Raw genomic sequence first — 12,171 nt, 5'->3', positions numbered from 1 at the left:
GATAGCTTAGACCTTGGATGTATGAAACCAAGATTTATTTTAAAAAATTTAACTTCCACAAGACATAAGCAGAGATACACATTAGCAGTACATTTGTCTTTACTAGAATACTGCATGAGTTGTTTGGGATAATACGTTCGATTTGCAATAAACACACTAAACAAAAACTTCATCAATTTAACTATCATAGGTAACTTTAGTGCTACATTTCTTGTACATTTTTACATCTCGTTTATATTAGCTCGAAATTTATGTAATATACAGAAACCTTTGATGTGAAATAGGGATTTTTTTTTTCAAGAAAACAGCTATACTGCTCCATTTCATTCTTTGGGTTCTTGCAATGGATTAAAAAAATAACAGAGGACCCTATGAATTGTTCAGAAATGTTCTTAAGTACCAGTATGTTGTCCTTTGAAATATACAAAAAAAAAAAAAACACAAGTACAAAGTTTATTTTTGGAGAATATGAGTTCTCTTTCGAGAAGAAACGAGAATTAAAAGTGCATGATTGACCTTGAATCGGTGACGATGTTGATAGGACCAACTTCGTCTACTGAGACGAAGTTAAACAAGAAAATTGGTTAGAAGATCAGTTCGAGATTAAGACGGTAGACGTAAATGATATTCCAGTTTAATGATGATAACGAAAAAGTAGATTAACCCCAAGAACCACAAATTCGAGCAAGTAACCTTCAGGTTCCACAATATGCACAATTTTCTAACATAGAGACACATTGCCTAAGATCAAGTCTTTTCACAGCATAACGTTTTGTCGACATATTTTTTTCGAGGTGAATATTGCTGCTTTGTCAAAAAATATAGTGACAGTGATGCTCATGTAAAAAAGGTTTCAGGAAAGTTGGATGAAAGATCAATTGTCTGAGCGACATAGAGACACATTACTTAAGTTCAAGTCTTTTCACTGCATAAAGTTTTGTCGACATTTTTTACGTGGTAAAGGCTGCTGGTTTCCATGACTCGTGATTATGTAATTTGTTTTTATTTGTCAAAAATATATAGTGACAGTAATAGTTATGTAAAAAGGGTTGCATAATGATAAACAGGTACACCCTTTTCTCGTCTGCATATGTTAGTCATACTAGATGTTAAAAGAATCAAACTACTGTGTTTGGACACGACGTAGAATGGAAATAATAAGTTTAATTGTTATTGTTGCTGTTTGTGTTGAAGGATTTTTTCCGGAAAGTTAATCAATTATCCAGTCCTGCCGTGGATCACCATTTTTTGGCCAACGGTTTGAGAAGCGTTTCAACTTTCGATGATCACCGTGCATCCACGCTGTCGTCATGGCCAAGTAGCTATCTGTCTTCGACGTCTTCCAAACAGAGATTCCTCATAAGTTTTTATTATTAGACTCGTGAGTGAATTGTCGCCGTTATCAATTAAGAAGTCTCCAAGATACAGGACCAAGTCGACGTGTCGGTCGCGTTGTACGAAGGTTAATGACTGAAGACTCTGAAATTGGAATTGACAACTTTAGAAAATTAGCGAAACACTATCATTCAGTTTACTTGTATGGTAATAGTGGCGATCTTAATGAGGGAATGAATTAATATATATAACACTGTCTAAACCTAGACATGAGGTTCTTTGTGAATACATACATGTGGTATAAAAGGAAAATGTATTCTTCACAAGACATGATCAAGATGTTTAGAGAAATAGCCCTTTTACATAAAGGGCCTTATGGTTAGTTAAGTATGCAATTATAGTATTGTTCTTATCGTAAACCAATATCAATTACTATCAGAAGTAATTCAGGTAATTGTCCTTATAGTATATTTATATAAGAGATTAGTGAGTGATACTAATGTAGACATGACAAGTGTAACTTATGATGTTTAAGTCTCAAACTGCATTTCATGAGAAGATGGTGTCAGTCATAAGGAGAGAGGGTAGTATTAAAGGTATTTGTGTTTTTAGACATTCGTGCAGTCGAAGAAAAAGTTTGCGGTGTCGTCGAAGTTATTCCAATAATTCTGCCAACACCAGAAGGGAATGTTGTGAGGTTTTTACTTCACAACAAGTATTTACCTTTTACTAATCTTTACTAATTTCGGCCGATCACTTGTCCTTCCTCCCTTTTTGTACAGAAAGCATCTTCTTCCACTAAAACATCTGGAAAACGATGATTGAGTACTTTAAACACATTCACTTTAGAGCAAACTATTTTCCTTCGTTTATCTAAGTACACACAAGGATCAACATTCCTTTATTTCTGTTCGGTATCCTTTCGAGGAATGAATCCTTGTGACAGACAATCACGTTCTTCGAAGATATCAAGATCCGCCGTTGTACATTTGGCCTTTTGGAAGACCAATGATGAGGGTTGGTTACTGGAAGCACAAAGAGTACCATTTACCTTTGTTGTATGTGTATGTGTTGGGGGGGGGGGGTTTCAGCCTTCATGGTCCATTGCAGAACCGGTCTATCCCCCTGATGGACGATACAGCCTCTGTACCACAACACCACAGTGGCTTAGTAGTCCGGTTTAGTAAGGTTGTGAGTGTAAAGTTGTTGTTGGTGTGTTGGAATGTCTGTGGTTGTGCATGAAGTCTGTAATCAGTTGTATGTAGTTTCTCTAGAAAATTAGCATGAAGGCTTAATTTGAAAATACTAAATTTGACCATATGTTCCCGCGTGAGATTTGGTGTTCTTCATGCCAATACACTGTGTTTTCCTTTATCTATAAAATTTTACTGGAAGTCTCCAAGTTGAAACTATTAATGCACTTTTAGAGCGGTGTCATTTTTGTGTTCCATCGTTTACTTCCTCCAATTAGACATCATACATTCTTTAATCCACTTCAGATTAGCTTTTGTTTTATTCACAAAAGAAAATGATCGCCGACGAGGTAGGCAGCGAAAATTTTAAGTTGTGCTACAGGAAAAGCACCTAGACATGACCTTAATCTAGTGCAGGTCACATAGATTAATTTTTAGTTACCTCTGCACAAGTTAAACCATACTAAGTTAACATAAATAACTTTATGACTTAATTTTTTTCTTTAAGTTTTAGTGAAAATCAAGTATGGCCAACATTTTCTTTTGTCATCCAGATCACAGTTAGCAACACCACGGACAAGGAAGAACTCTAAATGACACAAAAATGTATGTTAGTTTATAAACGTCTTTATTTCTTTTCCGGTGATGAAACAAGCCAAGATAGTAAGGCTTTCGATTAGGATGCTCTTGATACAGTACCTAGTAGAATCAACTGCATTTTGGAAACACAATAAAGGGGATTCGACCCTACATGGTTGTCTTGGCTCCCTCATGGCGAGACTCCTCGACTCTATACTCTATAGAGCCATGCATAACAGCAGCATAGTTAGAACGCCTCCCCAAAACGTTTCACTGATCACAGTAAGTACGAAAACCTTATGCAATTTTGCTCAGCTCTACAATCTCACTACAGGCTTCTGGCAAGAAAAAAAAACTCTTATTTTACAAAGAAATCCATATCCTGGTGTTCAATTCTGAACAGAAGGTGTCAGGGGGGGGCATTGGATGGTACTGGTAGTGGTGAGCAGCTAAGGGTAGAAAGGCAAGGAAACATAGAAGAAGGAGACTATGAAGAAGCTTGTTTGTCTTTACAACGTTGAATAAGGAACAGTTCATAACGACTACCAAATCATCAAACGTGCCTGAAAAATCTTTGAAGGTGGCAATGCCAGTGGTAAGTTAGAAGATGCATTGCGGAAGACGTTTCCAGAGACCCCTACTATCAAGAAGAAAAAAAACTTTATTACCATGAAGAAAAAAACAATACTGAATTCTTGCACGAGTAAATTATACAGAAAGCGTGTGAAAAAAATATACGGTCTCCTAAAAGGGAGGTGCTCGATTTTATCAGTCTACAGAAGAATTACCATGAGAGAGAGAGATAGAGAGAGAGGCGACATTACAAAGAAAGTAACAGACACTCACACCCAACCATCACATACCACAATTATGCAAATAAAAATTTCGTTTGTTGCATTCATAGAATTTTTTAACAACATAATTACTCTACATGGAAATTCATTAAATGATCAACAACAGCTAATCTATCTGCATACGTGTGATATAGTGTGTTAATCAGGTTTGGGAATCTGCGAGTCCAGTCTACAATTATGATTCTTACTACAGGGATGTAGAAGATACATAACCTCTGTATAACGTCAGTAGTCGTTTGTAATGAGGATATTTTGAAGGCGGAATATTTGCTTCGCAAGCCATTTGCATTCCATTTTGTTAATTTTTGTTGATGAAGCATATTGGGGCTTGAACGGGGAGGGCAGGAAAGAGCGGGAGGAAGTCATTTCAGTTCTGTGCGTTACTGTTAGAGTATTTAGGGTTACGTTTTCTATGATCTCGCTTTCTCCCGTCGTTTTTGCTTCAGGGAAAGCATACTGGGATAACAACAACCCTTTCAGTTCAGTGACAGACTATTTATTTCATTTATGTGTACTTGTTTATTTATTTCCTTATTCGTTTGTTTTATTCTGATGGATACGTCAACCGATTTTATTTAGTTTCAAGAACGGACTCGAAGACAAACGGCGTTTCGATTTGTCGACTATGTTTTATCTCAAGTCCAATTCGCATTTCATAAAAACGATCGGCTGACATTTGTCGGAACATAAATGATAAAAAAGTAGATTACCTTTTTCTTTTGTAGGGATCTAATTCATAGACTAAATAATTTTCATCTATTTGACTTTTGACAGTTTTAGAAAATAAGTTCAGCAGAAGAGAAAGAAAAGAAAACATAGAGTTTGAATTTTTCCACGTTTTTTTTTAACCAAACAAATGTTGTGCTGGAGAATACAAATTTGATCAAAATGATGTGGAGTGTATTTATGTCTGATACATATCTTTTGTTGTACCAATAACAGGGAACAATTCACTGTAATAAATCAAACACTAAAAAATAGTCTCGATTTTTTTTTTTTTTCGTCCGAGTCGTTTCGCAATCTTCGTCAACACTTCTGTGATACACAATCCAAATGAAAAACAAAAGTAAGCATTATGAAAACCTTTTATTGTCAATTTGATCAGGATATGATAACATGTTTTATTTACAAATGATGGTACTTGGTTGTTGGGACATTTTTTTTTTTTTTTTTTTTTCGTTTTTTGAATAATATTCGCCTTTCCCAGAATGAGTATTGGCAGGGGACAAGACATCTTAGGGACCCTGCCTAGTTAAATGACGCAGTCTTATAAACTAGAAAACATAACGGTACTACACTTCAGTTGTCTGTAGACACATGATACATATATCTACACGTGGTTATATCAAAGTACATACGACTTTTAGTGCATGTAACTCGTCAATTTCATATATCTATATTTATGTATAGCTGTAAATTTTATGCATACGCATATGCACATAGACATACGTAGATACATGTATATATGTATATATAACGTGTGTGTGTGTGTGTGTGTGTGTGTGTGTGTGTGTGTGTGTGTAGATATATGTTTATGTATGTATTTATATGTATGTATGCATCTATGGTATGTGTATTTGTGTGATGTATGCATGTATGTGTATATGTATGTGCGTGTATGTATACATGTGTATATATGTATGCATGTATGTATATATGTATGTATGTGTAGGAATGCATTTATGCATGTATGTTTACATATGCATGTATCCGTTTACATGTATGTATGTATGAAAACGCACATGTGTACATCAGTTCTAGTATATATGCAGACACGCATGTACAGTTTATATATGTATGCACGTGAGAACGTACATGTGTATATATGCATGTACGTATATATGTAAGCATGTATGTGTGTATGTGCGTATGTATGCAAGTAAGTATTAATGTATGTATACATGTATGTATGCATGTATGTGTGTGCATGTAGATATGTGTATGTACGTATGTATGTAAGCATGTATGTGTGTATGTACGTATGTATGCAAGTAAGTATTAATGTATGTATACATGTATGTATGGATGTATGTGTGTGCATGTCGATATGCATATGTATGTATGTATGCATGTGTACATTTGCGTGTATGTATGCATGTGTATATATTTGTGTGTGCGTGCGTGTGTGTATTCGTATGTGGCTGATTTTAGATGCGTTGTTTTCTTGCGTGATTCAAAGTACCCGAAAGGAAAAAAGAAAAAAAGAAAAAAGGAAAAACAAAAAACAAGACTTGCCTCGGTACATCCTAACCAACCTATTCGAATGAATTACTACAACAATCACCAAAACAACCTCGCCCACGTCACGTGATCTCTTTCCAAAGTCTTTTTTTTTTTTTTTCGTCTCTTCTTGAACGCAACACTGGCACGCTCACGGACTTCCTCCATCTCACGTTCGTGAGTCATTTTCCCAAAGACTAAACCTAGAGGATTCTCGTCAGTGGTAACTGTAGTTTTGATTGGATCCAATGTGATCCAAGCTTGTCCGTTCGTTTCCTCGAATTGCGTAGTCGTTTATCTCTGCATATCAAACCCTAAGTCTAGTCTTATGATCAGCTGCGTTACTTTTTTACGACTTTTTTTATGTATAAAATAATTTTACAGTAAGCTATTTTAATTTCTCTAGTATAAAAGCTTGGTATTCTGAATGGAAGCTAGTACCTTAAGAGCCACCCATAACAAGCGTGGGTGGGGGGATGGGGGAGGGAGGGAGGGAGGGTGGACGAGGGGAGGGGAGAGGGGGGAAGTGTGAGATGGAGTGGAGGAGCGAAGCGGGGAGGCGAACAAGAGGAGGCAGAGAGAGAGAGAGAGAGTAAGAGAGAGGGAGAGAGAGTAGGAGAGGTAGAGCTACTGGACGTGTATTACGAGGGTGTTTGAAGCTGGAAGTAGGATTAAAGACGTTGGGATTGGTGTCTTGGACTTCAAGATTCCATCAAAAGTGGTGAAGAGAGAAAGAGAGAGAGGGACAGACGAGGAAGAGAGAGAGGAGGGGGGGGGCCAGTGTCGAGGACGGAAGGCGAGAGCAAGACAACGAAGCGCGGACAGTAACCAAGACGACGTCGTGGTCGTACCAACGGCGACGCTGACGCAGGCGAAGAAGCAAAGGAGAATCTTTGGGCACCCAATCGGTGAGGTTCCTCACGGCGGTGGAGTTGAGGCTCGGGAGAGAAGTGAGAATGGCGTGAGTGAGTGAGTTTGTAATTGAGGGGTGGTGGGTGGGTGGATGGGGCAAATCCCAGTCCTGTCGTATACAGTTCTGCCCCATCTTTTTCCCGAGAGACTTCTGTATTTAAATCCTTTATAACCGTGATTTATTTAATCACTGTTATTGCGACAAAGGACAAAACATTCTCTTCAATCAAGGGCAAGATCGACTCTGTCGACTCTGGAACGTTCACAAACTGCCAAACGTTTCCCACAACACAGTTCATCACGGGATTGAAATGATCAAATACGCTGACAACCGTCGACGTCTCCTTATCAGAAATATGTCAATCGACGACCTCTTCACCCGCTCATGTCACAGAATCCTCAAAACTCTTGTTTCAGGAGCTCTCTCGTTCATCATCAGTTCCTGGTCCCGTTTCCCAGATCGATCGCCGGATGTCCCGGCGACTTCGGAAACCAATAGTTCGTGGTCGAGATAGTTGCCTACTTCGTCTATGACGTAACTTCCTCCCTTCTGGCTATCGGAGTTCGAAAGTGGGTGGTAGACGACTTCGGCGAACCCAATGACCGAACTGGACTCTCGAACTTGCGACTGAACGATGGCAGAACTCTTGGACAATCAAGGTTCCTGGAAGCCTTCTTTCCACGAAGTGCTGGAATGCCGATACAAACTGTTCTTCCCTCATCGCTCTAGAGTGCCTTGGAGGTGACTAAGAGACGGGGGAAAAGTACCAAAAGAGACGGAGAAAGACGGGAAGGAGGCGAAGTGAGGATGCGATGGAGGGAGGATGTGAAAGGCGAAACTGAGGACGTGGAGGACAAAGAAGAAGACCGAGACGGGAACAAAAGGGCGGTCAGACTGAGGCCCAGGCTTGGTTGGAGGCGCCATCCAGATGAGGAAGAGAAAGAGGAGGAAGAAGAGGAGGAGAAGGAGGAGGATGAAGAGGACGAGACTCGGAATTAGAAACCTCGCCTCGCCACCTACCAATGGGTCATCCCCCTCCCCTGGTCCATTTTATCATCCCCCGAGGTTCGTTTGAAAAACGATGAGACCACAGGAGCAGGCTGCCAACCTCGTTCAACCAGGGCTACCAACCGTCTTGAACGCAGTTCCCAAACTCAAGTCACTTCGCAAAAGACGTGATGTCCAGTCTATGATGACATGCTTACCAATGTCCTCGGGTGTCAATCATACTGGAAGGTTGGTACGCTTGGATGCAAGACATGAGTCTCCCTACATTTTCGCCGTCTTTCGTATGAACCCCAACGAGGACTGTGAAAATGGCCGGACTTCACTATTCCCAGCCCCGTGTGCTCGCTCATGTATGAATGTGTGTGTGTGTGTGTGTATTCACATCTTTCCCTCATATCCTCCAAACATCAAAACCACGAGTGTCTGTGCAGCGATGCAGAAGATACTGGGGGAAGATGCCACGGAGAAGTGGAGCGTGGGAGGGGGAGGGAGTTGGCTGGTTGAATTGGGGGTTCCCTCCTGACGCGGTGCTACGCGATGAGGCTCCTGTGCGTGGTTCTCCCCATCCGGAAGAAGGTCCTCGCCCCGTCCGGGCAGCTTCCAGGCACTCGCCCACCCTCCGGCGGAAGGCCACCATCATCTGATACAGGGCCACCCTTAGGTCTGTGGCCACAGCGAAAGAGAGAGAGACGTGGCCACGTCTGGCATATGCTTGGCCAGCCATCAGACATGTGGCCCACCTTTGTTGCGTGGCCACCATCTGGGACGGAAGAGGGGTCACGATCCGTTCTTTTTTGTTCTGATTGTGGCTGCCTTTGGATGCGAGGGAGATGCTTCTTCTTGACGTTCAGCTTGGCCAAGGAAAACAGAAAGATGATGGCAATTCTTCAATGAAATGGTGTCTATAGAGTACGCTCAAGATGGCTACCATAACAACGGACAGTAGAATATACACATGAGAATGAGTTATCTTAGTATATATAGGTATATATATATACGGGGGCGCGGGCTGCGTACCCCCGCAGAGAGAAGGAGAGGGACCGGGAGGGAGGGGAGGAAGGGGGGGTGGGGGCTGGGGTGGAGGAACATGATGGAGAGTTTGAGGAGCAAGGGACTGGAGAGGACGAACTTGCTATTCTGGAGAGGAGTCTGAAATGGAGAAATTCCCTTGGCTAACTAATAACATTGTCGTCTAATATACGGCCTAATTGTCCCGGCAACGGTGAGCGACGCCATCTTTGAGCGTCGGATCGGGCGGAGGGAGGGGGAGGAGTAGGGGGGGAGGGATGAAGGGGTCTAGCGCACGAAACGCCTACGGTAGAAATATCCGATCGGGTAGTGGCATTGGCTAAATCCTTATATGATACACACGTGGGGTCGGGGGTGGGGACTTTATACAAGCACAACCACAAATCACAGGCTTGAGAAGAGGACTTACTTTCAATCAATCGCCTTGACGGGAGGAAGTCCCTCTCTACCTCGTGCTTGACTTGCAAGAGGAGCCCGAACATATCCTTAGTTTGTTGTGACCTTGAGGGGCTGTATATGTATGTATGGTGGCGCGGCCAAGCATAAAACTGCTTGCATTGCACGCCCATAGATTTCGCGACGCCCACGCCCACCCTCGGCCTACTTGGACTAGCACTGCTGCAAGATCACGCAAGTTAGAAACTGTCGAAACTGACTCAGATCCTTCGCGTCGACCATGGCGTCAGTAGGTGTCACCTTCGGAGGAACCGGCCTACCGAACTCCACGCTTAGGATAGGGGCCGTTAAGCAATTTATAATTTCTGTGCTACGATGCAAACGGTCATGCCCCAGGAATAAAAAGAAAATAAAAATAAAATAAAATCATATTTTCGACAACATTTAACCTCGTCGTCTGACAGATCCTGCAGGCTGAGACGCGCCGAAGGAGCAAAACACTCCAGCCCCAGTCGCAGAGGTCTTCCTGTTGTGGTCGCCGGGGCCGGAGGAGCGTCTTTCCGCCAGCTCCGGACACAGGAGCGGCAGAGCTCCTCCAGCTCCGGCAGAGGGGACAGGTGTCCTCCGGCTCCAGTCACCAAGGGGGCGGAGGTCCTGCACCTCCGGGGCTGGCGGAGCAAAACTCCTGCCGCGGAAGAGAGGAGTACCGAAGACGCCCAGTGTCCAGCCATTACTGCTGCAGAGACGAGGTGCCCGAGGAATCATCCTCTTGTGCCTCCCGGGATGGACTCTGTTCGGTGGGACCAGTGAAGACCGCTCCCCCCCTCCCCCCTCACCAGCGTTGGTCACAGGACGCATTCTGACCGTAGGTCTTGACACGCCCGGCCATGCCCCTGTTTATTTCTCTCTCTCTCTCTCTCTCTCTATCTCTCTTTTTTCATTTGTCTTAAATTGCAGCGGGCATACTCTACCTATCTCCAGCCACTTTCAAACTCCCCAGCGGAAAACGACATAACCCGAAGACAACGCATGTTCTCTGTAAGCCTTGGGGGCCTTTCAGTCATGTTCGTATATGGTAGCCGCAAGTATGCCGATATAAAAAAGATACATGAGTAAGTAAACGTCCAGGTTTATCCTGTGCTTGACATGGTCACCTGGTTGGTCTGCCGGGTTGGCTCCCTGCAAGTGACCTAGAGGACCACAGTTGACGCGACCTCGCGCGACCAGGTCTTGCTGCAGCGGAGCTGGGTCATGCACTTGGCGTTGGGCCAGGTCTTTACAGCAAGGTGCCTGGTTCTGGCCATTGCAGTCGGGTTTGAGAGCCGTAACGCTATCAGTGTTACCGTCTCAAACCTGAGGCTGTAACGTCCCCGCCGTTACGGACAGGCAACGTTCCGACCACGGCAGTCTCTTGTCAGGGACTGACTGCATCATAGGCCGTTACGTCACGGAACCGTGTAGCTCCGTTGGCCGCAGTCCGGCGCCTGGATTTGCAACAGTATCGGTTCTTACAACCTGCCTGGGCTCCAGGCCTAATACCTTTTATGTTTGTAACTAAAACCTATTACGGAGTCAGGATGGGGCGGTGGTGTGCGCTGGCTAGTGGTGTCACCTTTCAGGCAGCGGTCGGCTGTCCGCATGCCTTCAGCTCCGTAAAGACCTCGGTGAAGAAGGAAGGCTCCGCGTTGATGCGCAGCATGGACGAGCTCAGCGAGTTGATGATGAAGAGGCAACGGTCCCAGAAGCGGTCCTTGTCGTCCTCCACCAGGAACGGTTTGAGCGGATAGGAGATCTCGTTGCCCATGTACGAGTAGGAGAGGTAGAGGCAGGTCAGCACGACAGCTTGGAGTTCGTGTTCACTGGTCAGATTGTCGTTCACCAACTCACGAACGAGCATGTACACGAAGACGACGTTCGCAGGGTTGATGAAAGCGATGTCCTGAAACAAAAGAGGATACGTTAATCAGGGCGTTCAGGCAATAGTTCTTATAGTCAGAGCGTTCCAACAATATTTCTTATGCTCAGGGCGTTCCAACAATATTTCTTATTTTCACGAGAACAAAGTCCCATGAGATAAGAGATGAGTATTTATTTTTATTGTTCTATTGACATAATAAAACATTCAACATTCTTTCTCAACGTAAAAAGGTCTCCCTGAAATTCATTCTAATGTGTGAGGAGGACAGTATACCAAACCGAGGAAGGTTATGAGTAAACTATGCAGTTTTAAAAAAATATCTTGTAGTATATTTGGACAAGTTCACCTGCGCTAGAGCTCCCAGTACAGGATCCAAGTGTGCTGAAAATTCAAATCATTCCACACCACTCGAACATAGTCTCACTTGAAACAACTTACATGATTTATATTCAGTCATTCCCCACGCTCCAATATCATCTATCGAGACGCTATGTACTCTCTTAGATAAGAATAAGAAAATATCTTATGTGATTCTGTTTGACGTTGTGCACTACCATCTCCTGGAAGCTAGGATGGTGCCCCTTACAGAGGACTTTGTAGCTTGGAATTTAGTGAACCATGCCCTTGGTACAACTCGCTAGCGGGAGGGTTAGAACTGCCGCCACCTCGACCTCCGCCGCAAGTAGCGACGCTCTAACTCGCTCGGGTGAAATGTGCCTCATTTTG

At 43.1% G+C, this 12,171-nt stretch overlaps 2 protein-coding genes across 3 annotated transcripts in view; one reads left to right on the top strand and one right to left on the bottom strand.

The window, feature by feature from the left end:
* Positions 1-12,171, top strand: part of LOC143028568 (zinc finger CCHC-type and RNA-binding motif-containing protein 1-like) — a 478,714-nt gene that overhangs the window by 357,630 nt on the left and 108,913 nt on the right. The gene's annotated exons all lie outside the window — the stretch shown is intronic.
* Positions 1-12,171, bottom strand: part of Cdk5alpha (Cdk5 activator-like protein) — a 74,796-nt gene that overhangs the window by 153 nt on the left and 62,472 nt on the right. Inside the window, exons 2-3 of one of the 2 annotated variants that reach the window (XM_076190867.1) lie at positions 11,140-11,466; positions 1-1,479 (exon numbers count right to left, since the gene is read on the bottom strand). The exon at positions 1-1,479 is cut by the window's left edge and continues 153 nt beyond it. In XM_076190867.1, coding sequence (XP_076046982.1) covers positions 11,143-11,466 — 324 coding nt within the window. In that variant the 3' untranslated portion in view covers positions 1-1,479; positions 11,140-11,142. Of the gene's footprint in view, positions 1,480-5,028; positions 11,467-12,171 lie in introns of those variants that run through there. The other variant, XM_076190866.1, reaches the window with a different exon arrangement.

Source organism: Oratosquilla oratoria, chromosome 9 (genome assembly GCF_046742065.1).
Source record: "Oratosquilla oratoria isolate Oo_2021 chromosome 9, ASM4674206v1, whole genome shotgun sequence".
Lineage (NCBI taxonomy): Eukaryota > Metazoa > Arthropoda > Malacostraca > Stomatopoda > Squillidae > Oratosquilla > Oratosquilla oratoria.
The sequence above is the reverse complement of the archived record's forward strand: the minus strand, read 5'-3'. Positions and strand labels throughout refer to the sequence as shown.